Raw genomic sequence first — 25369 nt, 5'->3', positions numbered from 1 at the left:
TTGCCTTTTGACTCAGGTAAACCTTTGTTCCCCCATCGGTAAATCAGGTCTAATATCAGTTCCTGCATCATTAGGATTAATTACAGTAATACCTTTATTGTCTGACAAATGATGAATATAATTTGTTATTCACAAATAAAATTTTATTTATAAGTCCCAAATTGTGCAAGGTCAGAATTACTATTTAATAGATAATGTACTACTTATAAAGTATTATTAGTTTATAAATAATTGGGTAAAGACATTTTTATTCACCATAAACCTACGTCCATATTATCTCCATGCCTCTGGTTCCTGATATGGCCATGCTGCCTGGGGTCAGCTACCAAAACATTTGCCACTTGTGAGCATCCCAGGGCCGATGTAAAAATTATGCCTGAGTCCTGAGGACCAATACAATCATTTTCAACCCTGGGTGTTCATTGGAATCACCTGGCTAGAGATAAATTCCACTAATTCACCTTTATGTGATAATTTGAATAAAAACTGGACTTAAACATCACCTTCAATGGCCACTTTATTAATAGAGTAAATGAAATAAAAACCCATATACGGGGGTTTATAGGGTTTATATAGCTACACGTTTAAGCATATGTCAGCATTCTGGGAGCATCTGGTTGCATGTAAGCAATTCCTGAGGTAAAATCAGAACTCTGTAATCTATTCATTAAAACCATTTTGCTAAGATTTTCAAGCCAACAGTTTGAATAAGTGAATAAACTAATTTTAGTTTTTATCAGTGTGATTTTAGTTACTAAATGGCATGTAGTTTAAAATTAAAAATGTCTTGTTAATTCAGTTTCTCTAATTCACACTGGCCAAATATATGTTTTATTGACAACTTAAATCATGGGATTGTATTGTGAATTTATAACATGTTAATTGAACATCGCTGGTGATTCTTTTGTAATCTAGAAATTCACAATAATACTTTACCTTCTTCTGTTAGTTGTATTTCTCATTTAAGAATTGTATATAAACAAATAATTATGAAGTCTAGGAAGTTGGGCTTGAGAACTTGTCTTCCTAAAGAGTTGACCGTTCTTGGTAATTTTGTAATTTTTAACTGTAATCCCCTAGGATTTATAAAGTCTGTACTCTTACATACATGATTAATTTTTTGTAAGTATTTTTACATCTTTTTTATAATGTATTACCATAAAGCCCAAGAAACACTCTTAAGAGTATCAAATATAGGCTGAAATTCATAAAAACATGTACAGTTTTGGCATTTATAAGTTTGTGTCTAGAGAATGGAAATATCAAAAATTGCTGTTCATATTTATTGCTAGATTCCTTAACTCAGAATATAATTTCTTATAAATATTGCATGGCATAAAGAAATGGTATGGTAAAGACTTCAAATAAGAATTTTTTGCTGTTGTAAGTCCAATTATCTGTTGGTTTAGAGTTGTGCTAATACTGTAGCCAGTAGCCACATGTAGCTATTTAATTGTGAAATTAAATTATTATAGTTAAGTATAGGTAAAATTTCAGTTTCTCAGTCACACTAGCCATATCTCAAGTGCACAATAACCACTCATGGCTGTAGTGGCTACAGTATTGGAGAGTGCAGATCTACAACATTTACATTATTGTAGAAGATTCTACTGGACAGTACTGGTTAGGGAATAAATGCTTTCCCAGGGTCCAACAGCATCTCTGTAAAGCAGATCCTATGTTTGCATTGATTTCTTTCATGTTAAGGAAGCTAATGTTCCTGCAGTGGGTGTGAGGTGAGAGACAGATCTCCAATAAAATTATTTGAAAAACGATATACCTTAAGATGCCTTTTACTGTAACTAACAAATAGCCCAACTCAAAGTGGTTTGTAGCATTGCTCCTTAAAGTGTGATCCATGCACCAGCAGCATTGGCATCCCCTGGGCATCTGTTAGAAATGAAGAATCTCAGCCCTCTTCTCAGACCCACTGACTTAGAATCCGTAATAAGACGTACTTACCACGTGAGTCTTATGCACATTAAAGTTTGGGAAGCAATGGTTAAAACCATAAGGATATCTATTATCTTATTACAATAAATTTACAGGTGGGGTGACTCGAGACCATTAAAGTCTGTGACTCAGTTGTACCATCAGAGTCCCAACTTCTTTCAGTGTATTGGTTTTGCTAGTCTCCCTCTGTCCACCTATTGTTTTTACAATTGGAGGTTGGCTGCAGCAGTTCGTAGTATCATATCCTGCATCCTTCTGCCTCTAGACTTCGTCAGGACCATCTCCTGTCTGGAGCTGTTTTATTACAATTCTCTTGCCTCCTCTCTCAAGTGCCAGTCATATTTATGCTCCATTCTCCTTTTGATTTTATGTCCCTTTCTAAATGACCACTTGAAAACCATAAATTGGAACCAAGAAAAATGCAAACTCTTTCCTTGCCTGTGGGTGGTAGATTTTTATTTTATGAATTTGATAAATTTCCCTAATTTATTTGCATCTTGAGAATGTTAGTTGGAAATGTGGACTGACTTTCTCATTTTAATAGTATTTTAGGTTGAACAAAATGAAATTGTCATTTTCATGGAATAAAAACCTCAAGTACCAGCAACTTCATATGACCCAACCTAATACAACATTTTATCCATGAAGAAGGAAAATAATTCAAGGTTAAGAGCACAGACTTGGGTCACAGTTTACCATTTATATACAGACTTAACATGTCTGTGAGACACATTGGGCAAGTTCTTTAACCTTTCCAAGTTACAGTGTCCTCAGAAATAAAATAACAACAGTATTAGCTACCTCATTAGGTGATAATGAGGACCAAATGTAATTGTTGAGTGTTTTTCAAAGACAAGTTAATCATGCTCCACCTTCACAATTTCTTCCATTTCTGTACTTGTCTTTATCATTATACATTAAATACTTCCCCTTAAAATAATCATTTTTTTACTTAATTTTTATTTAATTTTCATCCTAAGCTATATGATTTCATATATACATTAAAATCCTATATATATATATACACACTATATATAAATATATATGTATACACACACATAAGCTCTGTGTGTGTGTACACACACTCATGCGCGTGCACTAAGACATCCCCCAAGGGGATAGGATGATGCTATTGGTTCAGGAACCACACTTTGAGGACCATTGGTCTAGAGACGAAAAGCAGGGATCTATTTGTCTGGGAAACACTGATGTAATTGTACCAGTCATTAAAATATTGAACCACACAGGCTGCACACCGAGTGTCCCCATACGCCATCTGCCACCCAGTTATGCCGACCCCTTCTCCAAGAACCTTCAATTACACATTCCTACATTCCACCTATAAAAGATGCAATACCTGACAAAGTGCTTATTGGTATATCCATTCTTATTGGTTAGTCTCTGAATCCAGGTTTATAAGATGAAACCACTATTAAACATAAAAGATTATTCGAGGTTCAGACTTCAGATTTTCAGGCAGAGCTCAAGAAATTTCCCAGAACCCATGGATTAGTGTAGGGTATGACATTGTGTAACTCTCCCACACCTTATATCATCAAGCTGTATTGGCCTTCCTGGTCCTTTCTGATGCCTCAGGACGTTTGCACAGGTGATTCCTTCTATTTAGAAAGTGTTTACCCCTTCCTCTTAACTACTTCCTCTTACTTCAGACTTTAGAGTTATTCAAATATTAGTGCTTCAGAAAAGCCTTTCCTTACCTCACAGACTCAGTTCAGTTACTCTCATTTCATAGCATGATCACAATTACAATTAACTAATGGCCTAATGAGCTATATATTATCTGTGGCCCCCATCCTCAGAATGTAAGATCTGTGACTGTAAGGGGCTGTGTGGGTCTTTCTCACCTCTCCATAATATCTAAGTACTCAATAATTTTACATTTAATAAGTGTATGACTCAGTTTTTAAAGTCTCAACTCTCAGGCTATGTGTTGTATAATGACACCATTCATAATGATCCCAGGTCAACTTGGAGCTGCTTTTATGTCTCCTCTGAATGTATATAAATCTAATTATAATGGTTTCCTTGTACTATTATAATTGTTGATGTATGAACTTCCATAAAAGTCTCTAAGCTACCTGAATATAAGGATATTTTCTTTTGTCTGTTCCTAACAAACAGGAGTTTCTAGCACAGATATGGAACTCAGTGAATATTTGTTGAATGAAACGTCTGTCCAAAAGTAAAAAAAAAAAAAAAAAATTAAATGATATTTTTAAATGAAATCCCTTATTAACACTAACACATGTGTGTTAGACTTGAAACATTTCTTCAAGTATAAGTAATAATATGGGATTTTTTCTTTAGTTTATACATTGTGAGATTTTTAGCTCAATGTAACAACAAACGGGGCAGGAAAAACAACAAACACAAGGAATGATATTGCAGCCAATTCTCATGAAATCTTATTATCAAGTCAGTTCTCAAGGGATAGACTAAACCAATAAAGTAAAAGATTTATATACCTTGCAATGTCAGGATGTTGTTCATTGTCTAAGAGACTTAAACTAGCAACTTTGAGTTTTTGCTTCCACTTAAATGGATGCTTCATCTATGTTGTTTCCCATAAAAATAAAACATCTACTTCTCGTGTTTGATAAATGAAAGCTTGTTCTCATAGACTTCTGATTACAGTGTGCCTCAGGGGACATGTGTCTCTATAAGGTTAAAGGTGTAATGGTAAATTGTATAATCTAAATTATTTTAAAACACTCTCAGTTATGTGTGTATTTTGTATGTTTAAACATGCTGACTAATGGAAATTTCTTGTAAAGATTTTATAAATCAGAATTATAAATTTCTAATGGGAATTATGTCCTCTTTATTGACATAAAGAGATCAGTATGCAGTATACTATGGTTTTCAAAAATGCTTTAAACATGCCTTCATGAAGAATATTTACCTTAACACAGGTACTAATACTTCTCATTTGAGTCTCAACTTTTTGTTGAATTAATGGATGAAATAACCTAAATTTTAACTTTCATCCTCACCATGAAATTGTGTGATTGATAGGCAAGATATTGTCTCACGTCCCTGATGCCGGCATCCAAATTGAGAACGTTTAAGAAGTTAGTTCTAGGGCATATAGCCAGGCTGTGAACCAAAACCAAGCCTTTGGACTTTAAATCCATTACCCATTGGTAATAGGTAATTACATTACCCTATTGTATACATCTTTGGAAAAAAAAACAAAAAAGCATTCTTTGACTTATCTATTTCTACATAACAAATGACTCCAAAACTTAGTGGCTTAATACGAAAATTTATAATTATATCGTGATTCAGTAGATCAGGAATACGGGCAGGGCTCATCTAGGTTGTTGTTCTGCAATTGTGGTATGCCTGGGGTCCCTCATTGGGCTTCATTCATCAGGAAGCTCAACTTCTAAGAGAGCATTTTATCTTCCAGAGTTACTTTCAAGATGGTCTCTAATCATTCAGTAGTCTAGCTTGGGCTTCCTTACAGCATGGCAGCTGGGTTCCAAGAGAGAGAATACAAAAGCTACCTGTTCTCTTACAGCCTATGCTTGGAACTCGTATAGCGTCACTTCTGCCACATTCTGTTGGTCAGAACAAATCACAAGGCCACTCCATATTCATGAGCATAGAAAATAGACTCCATCTCTTGATGGCATGACAAAGAATTTTGTGGCCGTTTTTTATCACCACACATATTAAAATTAAAATAATGGATATATAAACAAATGATTGCCAGGATATACTACTAACTCAATTACCAGAGATGGCTCACACTTTATTTAGCATGTTCACGTTTAGTTAGCTATGTGAAACTTTCTAAAAATTGCGATGTGTGAACTATAGTAAGTTAAAGAAAGAATAACTTCAGAGGTGATTGATTATGGGCTTTATTTACCTTCCTTCTTAATGTCCAACGATGCCAAACCATGTGAACACATATTTAGTTATAAATGTCAATAGTTTTACCTAGTAATAGGTTTAATAATAGTAAGTAAAGTTGTTTTGACAGAGGCAATAATAGGCATCTTTCACATTTTCAGTTTACATAAAGTTCTAATGGATCTCCAGAATCAGCAACTGAAAGAGTTACATGACTGGCTAACAAAAACAGAAGAGAGAACAAGGAAAATGGAAAAAGAACCCTTTGGACCTGATCTTGAGGACCTAAAACGCCAAGTACAACAACATAAGGTTAGTATATTTTATGCTATTTGCTTTCATCTGAAAAACAAACTAAGTGTATATGTGTATTACGTACATACACATGCCATGGTTTACAGATAAGAAAGAATTAAAGCTTAAATTGAGAAGAGTTTTAAAATAATTCTTACCTAATATTTTTTGTGATGTTTACTTTTTCAAATACAAAATAGCTAGGCTTTTCATATTTGAAAAAAATCAAATATATTCCTGGAAGAGAACAATGCCAGCTATGTGATTTATTAAAGTTTTGGTTTCTTAGAAGAGGGTCTCTGTAGGGATTACCTGCAAAGCAAATTTAAGTAATAAGGCAAGATTTTTTAAACATGGCTTTACCTTCGATTCATAAGGTCTTAGAGCAGGCCAAGCTTGATGAAAAATGAACATCTGTAACATTGCTTTCCTATAAAATATAGCATCTAATAATTTTAATATTTCCATCTTACCTTTCTTCAGTTTATTTGTACACTTACAGTTATGCTCTCTGGTTGCCAGAAAGCATTTATTGTTTCTGTGATTAGAATTTCTACAGAAATATTTCTTTTCTTTTCAGCTTCCATTTTTTAATTGAGATATAACTGACATTCATTTCAGGTGTGCAACATAATGATTCAATATTTGTATATACTGCAAAATGACCACCACAATAAGTCTAGTTAACATCCACCACCATATAAAGTTAGAATTTTTTTTTCTTGTGAAGAGAGCTTTTAATATTTACTTTCTTGGCAAATTTTAAATATGCACTACAATATTATTGATTATAGTTACCATGTTCTACATTACACCCCCATGACTTACTTATTTTGTAACTGCAAGTTTGTACCTCTTGACCCCATTCACCCATTTCACCCAGTCCCCAAGCCCTCTCCCCTCTGGCAACCACCATTCTGTTCTCTGCATCTGTAAGTTTTGTTTTGTTTGTTTGTTTGTAATGGTTTTTAGATTCCACATATACTTGAAATCATACAGTGTTTGTTTTTGTCTAACTTATTTTGCTTACCATAACTCCCTCAAGGTCCATCCAATTTGTCACAAACAGCCAAGATTTTATTATTTTTTATGTCTTTTTATGGAATATATACAATTCCAATGTATATATACACCACACTTTCTTTATCCATTCATCCGTCAATAGACACTTAGGTTGTTTCCATGTCTTGGCTATTGTAAATAATGCTGCAGTGAACATGGGGGTGCAGATATCGTTTCGAGGTAGTGTCTTTGTTTTCTTCAGATAAATATCCAGAAGTGGAATTGCTGGATCATATGTAAGTTTTATTTTTAATTTTTTGGGGAACAGCCATACTGTTTTCCACAGTGGCTGCACCAGTTTACATTCCCACCAACAGTGCATGAGGATCCCCCTTTCTCTACATTCTCCCCAACACTTGTTATTTCTTGTGTTTTTGATAATAGTGGTTTTGACTTGCATTTCCCTGAGTAGTGATGTTGAGCGTCTTTTCATGTGCCTTTTGGCCATTCATATGTTTTCTTTGGAAAAATACCCAGTTCCTCTGAACATTTTTTAATCAGATTTTTTTTTTTTTGCTGTTGAGGTGTATGAGTTCGTCATATATTTTGGATATTAATCCCTTATTAGATATGTGATTTGCAAGTATTTTCTCCCATTTAGTAGGTTGCCTTTTCATTTTGTTGATGGTTTCCTTTGCTGTGCAGAAGCTTTTTAGTCTGATGTAGTCTCACTGGTTATTTTTGCTTTTGTTCCCTTTGCTTTTGTACTCAGATCCAAAAAATCATTTCCAAGACTAATGTCAAGGATCTTACCACTTATGATTTCTTCTACGGGTTTTATGGTTTCAGGTCTTACATTCAAGTCTTTAATCCATTTTGAGTTGATTTTTGTGTAAGGTAAAAGATAGAAGTCTAATTTCATTCTTTTGCATGTGCCTGTCCAGTTTTCCCAGCACCACTTATTGAAGAGACTGTCCTTTCCCCCTTGTATATTCTGAGTGCCTTTGTTGTAAACTAATTGACTGTTTATGCATGGGTTTATTTCTGGGCTCTCTATTCTGTTCCACTGATCTATGTGTCTGTTTTTTATGCCAATACCATACTGTTTTGATTACTGTAGTTTTGTAATATAAATTGAAATCAGGTAGCTGGATGTCTCCAGCTTTGTTCTTCTTTCTCAAGATTGCTTTGGCTATTTGGGGCCTTTTGTGGTTCCATACAAATTTTAGGATTGTTTGTTCTATTTCCATGAAAAATGTGATTGGAATTTTGATAGGGATCGCATTGAATCCCTTGATTGCTTTGGGTATATGGACATTGTAACAGTATTCTTCCATTCAATGAGCATGGCATATCTTTCCATTTATTTGTGTCTTCTTCAGTTTCTTTCATCAGTGTCTTACAGTTTTCAGCATACAGGTCTTTCACCTCCTTGGTTAAATTTATTGCTAAGCATTTTATTCTTTTTGATGAAATTGTAAGTGGGATTTTTTTTAAAGAATTGTCTTTCTGATAGTTTGTTATCAGTGTATAGAAATGCAACAGGTTTTTGGATATTGATTTTATACCCTGTGACTTCACTGAATTCATTTATTAGTTCTAACAGTTTTTTGGTGGAGTCTTTAGGGTTTTCTATATATAAAATCATGTCATCTGCAAATTGTGACAGTGTTGCATTCTAATAACCATTATAAAACTAGCTCTGGGTTTTATTGTAGGAACAGAGCCTTGCTCAGTCCATCATGACACACACACACACACACACACACACACACACACACACACACAGAGAAGAACCTTCATGATTGGCCCAAAATTAGGGTTGCCAGATTTAACAAATAAAAGTACAAGAAGCCTAGTTAAATTTGAACTTCACATAAACAATGAACTTTTTTTTTAGTGTAAGTATGTCCCCAATTAGTTATTGTTTACCTGAAGTTCAGATTTTACTGGGCATCCTGGATCATATCTGACAACTCTACTCAGGATTCTGTGCTTCTTGGATTTATGGCTTTGAAAGGAAATATCTGCTCCCTCAACTCATACCTCCTAAATCTGTGTCTCACCCAACTTCATTCTTTTTTTATATATATAACTTTTTGTCATAGTTAGCTTCACAATTCTTTCATGCAGATGAAAGATACCTTTCTTTTTAAGTCCCAGAGCTGTTTTTTATTTAATGAACTTCAGGTTCAGTGAAAAATGGGGCTGACTTTTGCTATTGCTGCAGCCAACGCCATCCTTTGGCCACAGCAGCTTAAGATAAAACGGTTTGGGGAGAGCTATAGCTATGGCAATCCCGTCTGCTACCCCGTTGGGAAAAAATAAAGCATCAACTGCATTCTAATTTTCACATGGAAATTGTGACTAAAAGAGGTTCACTTGTCACATAGGTTTTAATTGAACATCTGATAAAGAAGTTAGAGCCAGTGCTAGACCTTGAACTGGACCACTTTTTCTGTGTTACCATGCATTCCTCTGGTAGACCATGTATGCATTCTCTTCCCCTTGGCCTACACTGGAAGTTGCGTGTGGACAGTTTCTGTGTATACCAGTGGCTTCCTCTCTGTCTGAAGGTATTCACTGGCCACAGGTGAGTCTCAGCCAGTTTGAACATGGGCAAAAAGTAGTTAGTGCTGCCAGAGCTGCCATTAACCAAGGAGGGACTTGAAATGATGGATAAGTACCCTAGAATCCTTGCCCAGTGGGTGAATCCAAGGTATCTCTCAATTCCCAGTTTCCCAGAGGTTTCCCAGCAAGACTGGGCCCCAGATGTCCATGGGGTAAACTATCTCACAGTCCCACCCGCTCATAATGTCTCTTGAGATGACTTCTCAGGTAAACTATTTGTACCCAAATATTTGGCTTAGGGTCTGTTTGGGAACGAACTCAACCTAAGACAACCTTCTTGCCTGGGAAGCCAGAGTACTATCCCAGCTTACCATTAACTAAATATGTAATTTTCAGAAATTATTGAATCTCTCAGTTTCTCCATATTTTCACTTTGGAAATAAAAGTGTTGAGCCAGTTGATTTTTAGTGTTCCTTCCAGTCATGGTTTTAATGTTTCGATTAGTTTTGGAATGTGGAGCATTTCAGGCAAGGACAAGACTACAGGCAGTAGCATTGAACATCAGAGAGACGGATGTCGGCACTGGATGCCTGGAGTCTAAGGAGGAAGCCAGGAAGAGAAGGAGAGAAGTGACAGAGAATGATAGGGTAGCCATAAGGGTGAATGACTTAGGGCAACTACGAGTAAAGGTCTCATCTGGAAACCAGGAACAGAGCCTTCATTGAGGTTAGGCTGTCTAGGGTCTTCATAGTCTGCCAATTACCTGAAAGGTTTTGCACTTTGCTCTGGAAGATTTAGAATGAATGGAATGGAAAGTATCTGACTAGTATTGTAATAAAATTTGAATAGATTGTCCATTACTTGAAAATGTGCCTTTTCTGATGAATATGAAATTGCTTTGAAGAGCATAATTTGAAACAAAAAGAAAGCAACAGAACTATATGCAAGTTGATTATGTAATCATTTACATCTAGGATTTATTCATATAAGTGCGTAAGGAAAAGCAGAAGGAATTGGTTTGCTGACACAGAAAGCGAGGCCATCTTCCACCTTTAACTGTTTAAACCCACTTCACAATATATTATTTTTTTAATAAAATTAAGACAGTGGAAAAACATATTACATAGCTAAGAGAAAGCCTGACAGTTGATAATTCTCTTTTGTTACTTGAAGTAATTACAATGAGGAGAAAATTTTTTGACAAAATCAAACAATTTATAAAGGAGTTGAATTTATTTAAATGGGAAACATGTATGTTTTCTTAGAAGTATACACTAAAAGGAGTAAATTTTTATTTTGTTAGTCTTTCCAAGCTTCATAAAACAGAAGAAGGGATAAATGTTCTTTCTTTAGGTAACTGAATTCAAACTAAAGCCTTATTTAAATAATCACTGATTTACTTTGCAGCTCTTCTTCCCAAGGATTGTTAGTGAATGAAAATAAGAAAATTTCTCCTTCTGACAGTGAAATACATCAGTAACCTTGGAGTAGTCAGAAAGTAACTGCACCCTGCTGCATCACCATGCTTCTCACCTAATATAACATTTAGTTTTTTTAGCTTCATATCCATAGACAGTACATCCTTGAGTCATCCTCTTTATTTTTTTAAGAGATGATTACAGATGACAGAATTAAAGAAGAGATTCAGGTTTTGTTGCTGGGAATGGATTTAAATCCTGCTCGGGTCAGAGGACTCTGGCGTGTGCGTGCCCTCTTGCGTGCTCTCTCTCTCTCTCTCTCCTTGCAAGTACACCATGCATATTACAGATATGCTTCTCTCTGTTCTGTGGCAGCATCCTTTGCTATCTTCATTTCAACAGCATTTTATTACAAGGCAGGCTAGAAATTGAACCACTGTAAAATGCCATGGAAATAAGTCACTTTTACTGAATCTGCCAATTAGGCAAGGTAAAACGATCGATCCTATATTGGTGGTTACTATTAAATCTAGCCAAACTGTTAACTCAGGGTAACTGGGAAAAGTTCAATTTGCTGCAAAATTTGGAAGAGACCAGTCATTCTTCATAGCTATTGCTTTGGGGAAAGAATTTAGAGGTTTACTTTAGATCTGAGTCACCCAAAAGTGATTCTCTTGGGAGTGAACAAATTGAAGCTCTCAATCTTCTTGTGAAGGAACACGTCAGAAATAATTCCGGTTGGTTATTTCTGTCTTAAGAGAAAGATTTTATTAGTGATGTTGATAAGGAATGAAAGGATTTCCCTAGAAGGAGTGACAGTATTATTGAGGACAATGAAAGTCTTATGTGGGCTTGAACTTTCATTAATGGGAAAGCAGTTTGCTATTTTGGAGGGTATTTTAATCAAAAAGAAAATAATTGACTCGGGAATCTTGTCTTGTAGCACAGTCACACTGAGATGAGGTTTAAAGCTTAGTTTACTAGCTGTTACCAATTCTTATGAGAGGTTTAGACTTTTGTTATTAGTTACACTGACTTAGTAACGACATCAACAAAATACTTAGCATACAAGTTATTAGAATTTGCAGGTATCATTGTGACATGTGCACTGTGTTACTTCAGTAAATGTTCTTTGTTAAGTACTGATTAATACAAATTAAATGACCTCTTAGAAGCTCAGTCACCTATCCTTTCCTTGAAGCTTAGTTAATCACAAACATTTGGATTGCCAAGATTGTGAAATATCCTCTTCTGGTGACCTTTAAAATGATCTAGATAGTAATGTAATGGGAAGATTTAGGTGTAATCCTGCCAAAGGATTTGACATTTCATTTCATTCCATTGAATTTTATTCCATATCACTGAACAAACACTTATTAAAGCAAAATAGCTGCTGTGAAGAATACAGAGACCTACTGTTTATGGAATCTTCCTCCAGAAGCTCACATGCTAGTACATCAGATAATGACACAGAAAACAAGTGACCATTATACAAGGCATAATATGTCAGATGGCTTGAGAATGTTAGAAACAGTGATTTGCTGGGCAAAGGAAATGAGGTGGGGTAAAATAAAAGGTATGTCACTTGCCTAGGTAATGTGCTGCACTCTGCTCACTGCTGGAGGACCACAGCCTGATCATGGAGGGTCTTGATCTCAAGACAAGCATTTGGAGCTAGTCTGTGGGCAATAGGGAGCCATTACTGATGATAAATGAAACTGAGGAGAGTGGCAATTTAGGAAAATTTATCTTATATTTTAGGAAGACATATCTTGTAAGATAAACTAGAGCACAGATGAACAGGAGGCCAGAATATGTTAGGAACATACTGCATAAAGTATATAGAGCCTGAATCAAAGCAATGTCAATGAAAATTGTTTGAAAAATGTTTTGGAAATCAACAGCAGAACCAAAGAGACTAGATTTAGGGAATTATCACAGAGTTCAAAATAATAGTTTCTGAGACTGGGCAATTGGGAGGCCAAAGTTGGATTTTTAAAAAATAGGCAATACTAAGAGAGAAATGCAATAATTGGGAGGAGCATGAGTGATTCTGAAAAGCCTAAGAATGCCATAGAATCAAGTAGTGCTTTTAGTGACTAATAAGCTCTCTTACATCTTTAGCAAGATTAAAAGTACATGTTATTAGTTACTGCTATGAAATTCCATTTTATTTCCTATTTTTTGCCCTCATAAGTGCTTAGTGAATGTTTGATGGCTATATCAGTAAAGGTAAACAATATAATTGGTAAAAAAAAAAAAATACTATGCTACAGCCAGAGAACCAGAGAGACCTCTCTTGTGTTTCCCCAATGTCTAGCCAAGTATTTAGCACATAATTGATGCTCAGTAAATGGTTTTTGGATCAAATGCTTTAAATAATTCTGACTACTTCTATCACACACAGAAGCTTCATCATTGCTTCCACTCTGACAGACATGAAACTTACAATTTAAATAAACAGTAAAAAAAAAATTGTGAGTTGGGTCAAGAAAACAACTTATATAGGTGAAGAAGGAACACATCTTTAAAGCAACTTACATGGAGATATTATCTCTGGTGCCCTCTCACTAACTCTGGCTTTTTTTCATTCCTCTCTCCCTGTTTCATTCTCTGTTCAAATATCTTAATGGTTATAACCCTGGCATCTTTTTATAAATGTCACAGAAGATGCTACCAGCAGTCATACTTGTGTTTGTCCATAGAAATCAGGCATGTGAGCCTTGGTTATGCGGAAAAGGAAAACCATTCAATGGAATCAAATCCTCAACTGGCTACCTACCACAGCTGGCCAATTCATGAGGAATATTTGCACAGTGGACCAGCCAAAGAAGCTATAGTGTCTGTAATCCTACAACTTTGTTTTTAAATTTGTGTGTGTTAGGTTGAACTTGTGAGTTAGGTTGAACTTCCTATAAATTATAAGGACTCTTTTTTGTCCTTATGGCCTCAGTCTTAGGCTTGATCAAATCTTGCTTGCCCCTTTAAGCTGGGCTTACAACTTAACCTTTCTTCCGAGATTTTTACTTAGAAAGGAGAGAGAAGGCCTAGAAGTGTTATTCTGTCTCTTTCTTTGGTTTCCATATGGATCTTACTTGACCTTCATGGGGCAGTGAATAAGAACCATGGGAGAAGAGCATGCATCCTCTAGGTGGGAGATGGCATGATCATATCAATAGACAGCATTATGACGAACAGGTTTCAAGAGAGAATATCCAAATAGGAAAGATTCATGAGAGAAAAGTAAGAAAAAAATGTAGTATACAAAGAAACTAAGCCGTTTAGATAAAAGTAACTTGAACTTCCTGTTAATACTCAAAACCTTATATTAAACACAATTTTTGTGATTAGCATTTGTCACTAAGACATACCAATGTTAACATTACTTTCAAACAGTAAGAGCATATAGGAGGACCTAACTATTATGTGTGTGTTTTTAAAGCAAGCTTCGTGATAGTACTTTTTCAAATGTAATAGGTTGAATTCAAGTATTACTAGAGGGGTAAAACCTGATACTCAACTGAGTATACACACATATGCATACACTTACACACAGGAGTTTTTAAGTTTCTATTCATGTGCCTTGAGTTATAAGAAACATGTATCTATCTCTTATGCTTATATGAGCTATATTAATATCTCTTATATGAGAGGCAGTATGTCACAGATTCTGAAGCCAGACTGCCTAGGTTCAAAATATAGCTCTATCACTTGTGAGCTGAATGACTTTGCAAAAGTTACTTAAGCATTTTGTGCCTCAGTTTCCCCAAGTATGAATCAGGGTGGTGATGATGATGATGATACCTATCTTATAGGGTTGATAAAAATATTTACTACATAATTGCATAAAAAGCACTTAGAATAATACTTGATACCCAGAATTATATAAATTATCTTAGCTGTTATTATTATATAAGACATGACTTTTACTCAAGCAAAGTTGATTTGTATGGTAATAAAATTCTTTTGGCATAAAGAAGTGGCAAGTTAATGTAAAAAGGGACAACATTACGCTTTATGGTCTACAGAGTAGTGTATGCATGATACTCAGTTTTAATTTTTTTTAATCTAGTTGAGAAGACATCTAATTTCCCATCAACATACTATAAAGAAAGCAGCAGATTCCAAGGATAACTTCTCATATTAGATAACGCCATTAATTTAATTTAATTAAAAAATGATAATGCAATCCATACCCATGTCCTTATTTTCACAGATCAAGTGATTCCAGCTAACAGGTAACTAATTAGCAACTGTTGAGCACTGATTCAGTAACATGGCTCAAAATGTTACAGCCCTGTTTTAAAGTACATCAGTGCATCTACTAAAATGTAATTATCCAAGACCCCCTCATCTTAGAGATACCCAGTTTATTTTTTATACTTAATTTCTCCTATAATGCTTACTTATTAGAAGTTTCTGCCCTCTGGGGAGGGTAAAGCAAGAAGGAAAAAGACCCTATCTCTCACTTAATCGAGTTGGTCTCACTAAAGTATCTTTATTTTCCTGAACCAATACAAATTAATTTCAGTTGCCTTCCATAGGTAATGCAACATTAATAATGTAAAGGAATTATTTAAGTATATAAAACATTTTAGAATGCATTTTAGGGGAAAATTCTTCACAAGAAAGCCACAACTGATATGATAATACGAATTTTAAGAAAATATTTTTTCTTGAAAAATAAGTTCATGTATCTTATAATAAAATGCATGACCATAAATCTAATTTCATGTAAAAATAATGTTGAATACTTCATTATGTATATTTCTAAGGAATATAAAATTGTTAACTACAGTATACTATCATTTTATGTTTAATATTTCTGTTATGAACAGAATGATTTCTAGTAGTACAACTGGTAGTACTCTGTTACTCAGTGGAACTACATTTTTCAGAGATAATTTATACTGGATAATATTTAATATTCCATTAACAAAGATCTAGGTCATATCTAGTGAGAATGAGAAAACTACTGAAGCACATATTTTTGTATGATGTTCTATAGTTTCAGCACACTGAGAATATTTAGTAATTAAAGATACATAATATAATTATCAAGGGTATTGGGAATAAATACTGATGCCCAGAGGAGCTATTTCCATACATCTTAGTGTAAGAACAAAATGATAAGGCGACGATGTCAGAAATAGAAGAAAATAAGCATTTCTTCACTACCTATCAACTCTACTAAGTACTGCAGTCGCTGATTTTAATGTACTATCTCATTTCACTCCAGTACTAAACCTGTCCTGGAGGGATTTAAATCCCTAATTTGTGGATAAATAAATGTATTCAGAGGGATTGAGTTGCCTAAGGTAACTTAAATAGTACATCGTAGACTTGAGCTTGTCGTCTTGACCTGTCTGCCTTTGAACCCAGACTCTTTTCGTCTATTCTGAGATTCCATTGACTTTGATTACAGTGGTGATCCTAGAGGCTAGAGCAAACGCAGAGAGTAGCAAAGAGATTAGAGAAGTATGGCACTCAGTCCCTCAGGCTTGGGAATATCTAGATGGAAAAGATGGAGAGACTGGGTGCATACAAGTCCTTAAACTTAGAATACGCAGTAGGGAAAGAGAACACATTAGTAGTGGCTGTGTGTGAAATGCTCAGAGTCAAGATGCTTAAGGAAGTGATTTTTCAACATTAATCCTGAAGCTCTTTCTTTAAAATTAGGGCAAAAGGGACTAGAAAGGGAATATTGAAGAAAATGGGCTCATCATGAGGATGGCGGTAATGTTTGAACTGGAAGATAATCAGTAGCATTGAATGTTACATCTACATACTAGCCAATCAATGCAGATAACTTCCTCTGTGGTACACTTGAAACCTTCCACCCCAGCCCTCTCTCCCAATAATCCTGTTCTCTTCTTTTTCAATAATTATTTTCAGGCTAATGACATTTTGTAATTATTTATTAGATTTTCTTGGTGTTCACTTTAATTTCTGATTTCAATGATATAACTATATGTAGGATGTATGGATAGATGCATGCATGCATGGACTGTAGAGGGAGGAGGAAAGTTAGGAGAATTGAGGGCTATTATTCAATGATTAGGATCTGTCACTCATGAAATATTTCCTCACTCCATGAAATAGCTCCTCTGACCATGGTAATTTTTCAGCAACGTATGAGACCACTTGATCAATTAGTTTAAAGCTACTGTTGTTAGTCTCATGTAAATAATTTGGAAGTTAAAGTCTTATTTAAGGATTTAAAATGTATTATATATTTCTTCAGATCCTAAAGCTTTACTGTAACTTGAGCCCTTCTTTTCCTGGATTTCCAAAACCACATTCCATTTCTGTACATAGAATACTTATTGGAGGATGATGACAGCATGAATAAGATGAGGGTGAATGAGGTGAATATTGGGTTCTTGCAGTATGGTTTAAAGTCTTTGTTCTGAATGTGTCTAAATATGAGTTTTTAGATCTAACTAGCTGTTAGTATTTATTGTGTACCAGGCAAGGTGTTAACCAATTGTAGCTTATTCATTCTTCCTAACCATCTAATGAAGAAGGTACCCTTATTATCCCAATTTTGAAAATTAGGAAGCTGAGGCTTGGTGTGGTCGGAAACTTTCACAAGGTCACATAGCTGGTTAGCAATACATGCAGGAATCAAACTCAGAAAATCTGATGTTAGATCCCACACCTTTAAACATGCACATATTTTTGTCACTCTGTCATCCATATTATGTCCTTTTCTACTTATATTTGGAAAGATGTAGGGGTACATTAATGGTCAGCTCTGTTTTTAAAACAGTTTTCCACATTTACTGAGCCCCCTTCCTGGGATTGGTAAGCATTGGGTGCTTTTAAAATCTTTAAAACATCATAGAAATGGTGTTTAGGGCCCCCCCTTTGGTAGCTTAGGATTTAGAAGAAATATAAACGTTTATTTTTAACAAAAAGGTTAAAAAAATGGGTTTGCTATAAAGACTAAGATAACTATGCAAGAATGTTTAAGTAAGTGGGTATCAAAATAAAAGCTCTTCTAGGAGAGCCTGTTGAGGAAGCCTATTTAAAATATTTAACAAATTTATAACAAAATTACATACTATAAATAGATCCTCATGGGGAACTAGACAGTACTGTGACCAGTCAGGCTTAGTAAAGTGAATATTGGACTGAAAATAAAATGGCAAGTCATTTCCAGATCATTTCATTCAGGGAATAGATAGAATAAGGAATACAGAGCCTAGCCCAGTGCAGAGGTGATGGAAAGAAGGACGTAAAATGACCATAAGAGAAAAAATAACGAGAATGATATACTGCCTACCCCCCCCATCATTTCCTAAGAAATCATAAAGTTTTCTGATTTGCCTGGGATGCTTTTATTTGAAAATAAAATCAATTCACATCCAGATGTATTACATTAGCTAATTGTTCATGAGTATCTAGGGATTTTTTGGTTCCTGAGCTGGATTTTCTAAGATAGTGCTTTCCTAAATGTTAGACTTATCCCATGTTTGTAGAAACTCTTCTGGTTTCTTAAGATTTTTGCACATTTTATATTCAATTCAAGTTTTGTTCTCATCAGTCTTTCCTTTTGTGTACATTTATTTGGCTAAGCTAAAAACTATAAATCACTTAAACTTAATAGTTTACTAAGCATATTTTAATTATATTAATTTAAAGTGTTATGTGGGAGTAGATGGCCTTAGAATCCATGCATAACCCATGATCTGTGTTGTTTCTAGGGGTGTGTGTGTGTGTGTGTGTGTGTGTGTGTGTGTGTGTAGGACCTGCAAGTGTTGGTAATTTCCTGTTGGTTAATCATTGAAGTAGAAGGAGTAATAAACTATGCATATAGGCAACCACAGTCCTTTCCTGTTTCATGTTGTTGAGCATATACTCTGACCAAGGGAAGTATAGTATACCCTCCTATAGAACTTACTGGAGATCTAACCTTGTTTTTGTTTTCTGTTACTCTACCTTTCTATTAATTGTTGTTCTTCACCTCTAAGTGTCAAATCTAATAATTCCCTAGCCTTACATATTTCCATGCCTTTATTTTCCAAACAGTATTTCACATGTATGCTAACAAAGGATAAAATAGCATAAGTCTGAAGTAAACATTGAAGTGACTCTTCAGTGGTTGTCCTAAGCCAGATTTTGAAGACCAACTTGACATGGGTCAGAGCAAGAATTCGGTACCACTGAAACATTTGAAGGAAATAGAGAAAAGTCATATTTAAATCATAAGATGTGAATATGTACTAAGGGAACAACAAATTTGGTCAGATTCTTTAACTAGAGAATAATTTATAAGAAATAGGATTATTTGTTATACAGAGGTATAACAAAATCTAAGTTGGTCAAATCTAAGCATTTTTAATGTTAAATTTCACTGTTGGCCTTTTTTCTTGTCATAAGGAAAAAAAGGATTGTTAGTTGACATTAGAAAACAAACATTGCTGACATTTGTATCTAATAATGGTATAGAAATTTGATTAGGAGCATGACAGATTTTTTTAAATTTGATAAGTGTAACAATTGCATTACTCTAAGAAAAATACTGGCAAGAAATACATAATAAAATACCTAGTACGTATCTGTGTGTAAATAATTTATATTCTTTTAATAAAGAAAAACAGACTTTAACAATCATATATTACAGTATTTTAACCTGAAGACATTCTCTTCTGATAGGCAAAAATTTTAGTGTATTTCTCTGGGGATACATCTGTATTTGGAATAATTTGGCTCATATTTCAGTTTAATTAGCAAATCAACTGTAAATCTCCATTGTATAAATCCAGCTATGAGAAATTCAAATCCATAAGAAGTAAATATTTAATTAAAAATTAATTGTAAAATAGCTTTGAAAACTTTAATGTACTTTAAAAATTAGTTGCCTTGAGAATCCATGTTTTCTCAAAGAGGGAAGCAAGAGGGCGTACTTTATACCAATGATCAAGGCCCTTATTCATGGATACATAGGTTGGCAGAAAATTTTAACTTTTTAAACTAACCATTTTCTGTGTGGCATTTTTGCTAATTCTAATAATCAACTTCATTTTAAAAAAATGAATTCTGGACATTGGATATTTTATAGTCTTTTGTCTTTTGCAAATAATAAGGGGATTAGCTAATACCGTAATATTCATTAATATTTATTTTTGGAGCTGAGGTCTGGGAAAACAGGAAATGATTACAGTGTTGCAATAGCTCTGTCTTGCAGCTATTGAGTATGCTTAGAAAGGTCAGTTTAAGCTTTTCTGTTTTAATCCCTGATTAGGAGTAAAAGAAACGATATAATTTGAAAAAGTTGTAGAAGAGAAAAGGAGATACTGGAAATGACTTAAATCAAATAGAGTATATGCTAATTTACTGCAGTGCTATGCATTCTTCAAGATTTTCATCCACTGTTGAGAACCTTTCCCATATTCCTTTATTTCCCTCTACTGACTGTAAGTTCAGATGGTTCTCATGTTTGATTTTAAAGCTATTAACTCACAACTAGCTTTAGTGGTACTTTGTGTTAGCACGTCAGCAAAAGCATAACATGTAAACCCTTGATCACTATGGCAAGAATATAATTTCTGATTATAGAACAAATAGATAAGCAAAACAAAATCAGAAATCTAAGTACTGGAGAAAATAACTAGTATATTTGATCACATATGCTTTAGAAAGATGCAACCTGAGTTTCAAAATAAGTACCTCATGGCTCAAACAATGATTTTCTCAGTTTCCTTTACTAAAAAATATGAAAACAATAAAAATATAAAAAATGTGAATAGTATAGCATTATTTCCTAATTGTCTTTAATATATATAATTAAATATACTCTCATACTTGAGTGATAGGAAAAAAAGAATTGGCCAAATTAAACCAATTTATGATATATTGGCCACCAAGATATTATTTTAATTATTATTTTTAAAATTCCTGGCTGACACATTTGAAATGTTCCCAGTCCTAGCTTATATAACTCAGAAAACACAGACTTAACATGACTTTCAAGGGCAACTCTGAATGTTAATGTTTCCATTTTCAGCCTCATGGCAGAAAGAGTTTTATTAACCAGTGTAAGCTCTGGAATGTCAAAGGCGTGATAGGCAGTATAGACTCCACACACAAAATAGATGCATAGTCATTTTATTTTAAATTGCTTCACTTGAAAATGTACCGTGAAAATCTGGAGAGAGGAAGTAAAAGTAAGTGATTTTATATAGTGCTCTAAAATGTTGAGACTTGAAAAATAAAAGTCCTAGGATAAAAATGCTCAAACATTTGCGTTTGTGATGTAGCTAATTCTAATACGTTCCCTTACACCTGCCATAGGGTTCGAATAACTAAGAGCTAGTCTGATAGGTGCCAGGCATCATTGTTTCACAAGTAGGGATTCCAGGTGTTCCAGAAAGTAACAGGCTTTGTCCCAAACCTGCTTCTTCATTCTTGTATTATATAATAACATGTTCTAAGAGGCAGACTAGATGACTAGGAATTTTACAAACTCATTTAGGGATTTCCAGGTAATAATTAGTGTAGTGTGATAAGGTCCTGGAGGAACTGGATCTCCCAAGCAGGGTGTCTTGGATCTAGAGCAGCCTCCTCTGTTTAGTCCTCCTCTGTTTACTGTCTGTTTATTCCTCTGTTTACTCCTGTTTATCTTTACAAAAAATCTATACATTGTGATTTTTAAAAGATTGGAATACTGTTTTGGGTTATATGTGCTTGATAGTATAATTGTAATTACACTTAAAAAGAAGAATCTCGCCCATTAGATTGTAATCTTTATGCAGTCAGGAAGGGCCAAACTCATCTGTGAATATTGCCCTCACCCCTCCACATGGTGCTATTCATTTAACAAGAGTTTGTTTATCTTTAGTTGCTTGGAATATGTAGTGAGAAGGACAGGGGGCATCTCTGTTCTAGTGGATCTTATATTCCAGTAAGTAAAGACAAACAACAAATGACTAAACTAATACATAAGAAAAATCTGAGTGTGAAAATGTTATGTTTAAAAAGTTATAGAAATCGTAACTAAGAAGCAAATTTAGAGAGCATCTTCATGAAAAGCCTCTCTGCGCAGGTGACACTTAAACTGAGTCCTGAATGATAAGAATGAGAGATTATTTAAAGATACAGAGGAAGAGCAATTGGGGTAGAGCAAATAGCTTGACACAGTGTGGAAGAGAGAGAAGACAAGTATGACTGAAACATAGTGTCAGAGGGCAAGAATGGTATGCAGTTAGATTAGAGAGGCAGGAAGGTGCTAGATCATATAAGGATTTCAGGTTCAAGGATTTGGATTTTTCCTCTTAGTGTGATGGGATTCCATTGGTTTTTATCCAGAGGAATGCCATCTGATTTATAGTTGAGCAGAGGAGAAGGAACCAACCAGCAAAGGAGCTAAAAAGCAGTTCTTAGTGAGGTAGGAGGATAATCAGGCAAGGGTGGTACATGAAGCTCAAGAAGAGAGAAGAGAGGATCAAGAATGAAGGAGTGGTTAATTAGGTTAGTAATCAAAATGTCAAGTAAGATGCTATCAAAAAATGGCTATTGGATTTGGGAAAGTGGAGATTGATGGCACCCTTTACAAGAGATGTTTTAATGGGATAGTGGGTAAAGGGAATAGGAGGGTAAGGAAGTAGAAAGAGTAATGTAGAAAACAAAATATTTTTTAATGAAGAGGAACACATAATGAGGCAGTAGCGGGAGGGGTTTTTTGGGTCAAGAGTTTTGTTTTGTTTTGGTTGATAATGGAGAACTGTAGAGAAGGAGACATTGCAGATGCTTGAGGCAGCCAGGTATTTTAGGAGAAAAGTCCTTGATAAAGTGAGAGGAAGTGGGGTAACGGGCAGCATATCTTAGTATGCCTTTCTCAACAGATGCTTCCTCTCTATATACTTTCACATTCAATTGACAAAAACATGCAAATTTTGCTGAGCACCATAGCAGAAAATTTGCTTGAAATGGTTCCAGTCTAATAAAAAATTGTATTACCCAAAGCATGGCAGAAATAAATCACACTCATTTGGGAAGAAATGTTTCTGGCATACAGAGCAGGAGACTATTATTTTAATTTCCTTTTAAAAAAAACTTATCTTTCAGGTGCTTCAAGAAGACCTGGAACAGGAACAAGTCAGGGTGAATTCTCTCACGCACATGGTGGTGGTGGTTGATGAATCTAGTGGCGATCATGCAACTGCTGCTTTGGAAAAACAACTTAAGGTCAGAGTATTTTCTTTAATACACTAAATATGTCATTCAAAATAATTAATTGCAATTCAGAAAATATTTAGAAAATTTAAAATGTAATTTGTATATTACAAATATTTAGAATGCAATGTATTCATTTAAACTCATTCAAATTATGTCCCATTTGTGGGATGTTTGTGCATAATTCCTTTTCATTATACACTGTTTGCTCACACTAGCTTCCTGGCCTTTGGGGAAATATATAAATGCAGATCTGTTTTTTAATTATAGTTGAATAGCATGCATTAGATAACTGGTCAGAGGAATATTATTTATGCTCTCTTCAAACCTACGGTCTAAGAGAGGACAAAGGTAAAAAAACACAAAAAGGATCACATTCAGTCAAATAAGAAAAAATTTAACACCTTCAGTATATTTTTTCCTGGAAGCCTTCAGTTGTAGTCTCGATGAGGACATACATAGCAGGATGTTTAAGTCATGGAAGTTTTGTTGTAGGAGGTACTTAGCCTTTCAATCCCTCATTCAATCTGACTCATAGTAATTGTGTCCTTGGAAACATAACTAGTATATATTAATAAAGGATAATGTGGATATTTTCATATTTTCATATTCACTTCCTAACTGGAAATGATAAAGTTTTGTTATAAGTTTTTTTTTTAATTTCAACAAAACATATATACATATACCAAAACATCAACATTAAGGGAAAATAACAACAGTTTATTGTTCTGAATGTGACACATACATTCACGTATTCACCCAACCACAGATTATATTTGAGGCATTCATTGTACCCACTACATGCTTGCCTTTCCTTTGTGATAGTTAGGAGCCAATAGTCTAACACGTCTGAGGATCCAATCAATGTGGGTTTAAATAGCTTTATAAGCCCAAGGTTTTTCTAAACCTAGTTTCTCTTACCTAACCTATAAAAAAGCCTTATCTCTGTTTTTTTCTCTTTTTGTGTGAATTGTTTTTTTTATCCCAGTGAAATGTCATTTCCTAAGGTTACTGTTTTAGACTGCCAATCTCCAACAATATTATCTCACTTTCCATCATTAAATGAAAAGAGACGAAACTGTTGAACTGCTACAGTTGAGCACTTAATATATACTAGTGATTCATGTTAATTGCTTATGTTTCAATGAAATTGCAGGGATTACAGATCTAAAAAGGTTTATGACACCCAATATGATAATGTATCATTGCATATATGATCAGATTTGTTGTACACAGACACACACACACACACACACACACACACACGACTGGCTAAAGGACTGACAGGCCACTGCTACACCCATTTTAAGGAATTCCATAGTTCTGATACAATAGTGTTGTGACTATTTACAGATGGGTAAAAATCTAATATTCAGTGTTTCTCAGAAATTTTCAGAAAAGATAAAAGAAGGCTGGGAGGCAGAGTTTAGAAGGGTGACTGGTTAAAAAAAAAATTAAGGCAGAAACTTTTCTAAGTCATAGAGTATTTCCAGTTAAAATAACAACAGAAAAACAGTCACTTTGGCACCACAAGACCTAATACAACTAGCTTTAGAATATAATTATTCCAAGGTGATGCCTGTGGGACTAGGCCACCTTGAAAAACAGTCCATAGCATTCACAGATGGTGACTGGGTTAGATCTTAGGTAGGATGAATTAAGAGTAGTGGCCCTGGGCTTCCCTGGTGGCGCAGTGGTTGACAGTCTGCCTGCTAATGCAGGGGACACGGGTTCGAGCCCTGGTCTGGGAGGATCCCACATGCCGCAGAGCAGCTGGGCTCGTGAGCCACAATTACTGAGCCTGCGCGTCTGGAGCCTGTGCTCCACAGCAAGAGAGGCCGCGATGGTGAGAGGCCCGCGCACCACGATGAAGAGTGGCCTCCGTTTGCCACAACTAGAGAAAGCCCTCGCACAGAAACGAAGACCCAACACAGCCATAAATAAATTAATTAATTAAAAAAAAAGTGGGACTCCTGATATTCATCCCACTTAAAAAAAAAAAAGAAGAGTAGTGGCCCTAAGCTTTTCTATATGTATTATCCTATTTACGTACATTTTTTAGCTTATTT

The 25369-nt window shown here is 34.9% G+C and overlaps 1 protein-coding gene across 1 annotated transcript in view; it reads left to right on the top strand.

Annotated features, from left to right (window-relative positions):
• The window catches only part of LOC118889001 (dystrophin), a 1535792-nt gene that overhangs the window by 207957 nt on the left and 1302466 nt on the right, over window positions 1-25369 (top strand). Inside the window, exons 8-9 of the mRNA XM_036840547.1 lie at window positions 5997-6147; window positions 23193-23312. Of these exons, the coding sequence (XP_036696442.1) occupies window positions 5997-6147; window positions 23193-23312 (271 nt within the window). The remainder of the gene's footprint in view (window positions 1-5996; window positions 6148-23192; window positions 23313-25369) is intronic.

This window comes from Balaenoptera musculus, chromosome X (assembly GCF_009873245.2).
Source record: "Balaenoptera musculus isolate JJ_BM4_2016_0621 chromosome X, mBalMus1.pri.v3, whole genome shotgun sequence".
Taxonomy (NCBI): domain Eukaryota; kingdom Metazoa; phylum Chordata; class Mammalia; order Artiodactyla; family Balaenopteridae; genus Balaenoptera; species Balaenoptera musculus.
This window is presented reverse-complemented; position numbering and strand designations above follow the sequence as displayed.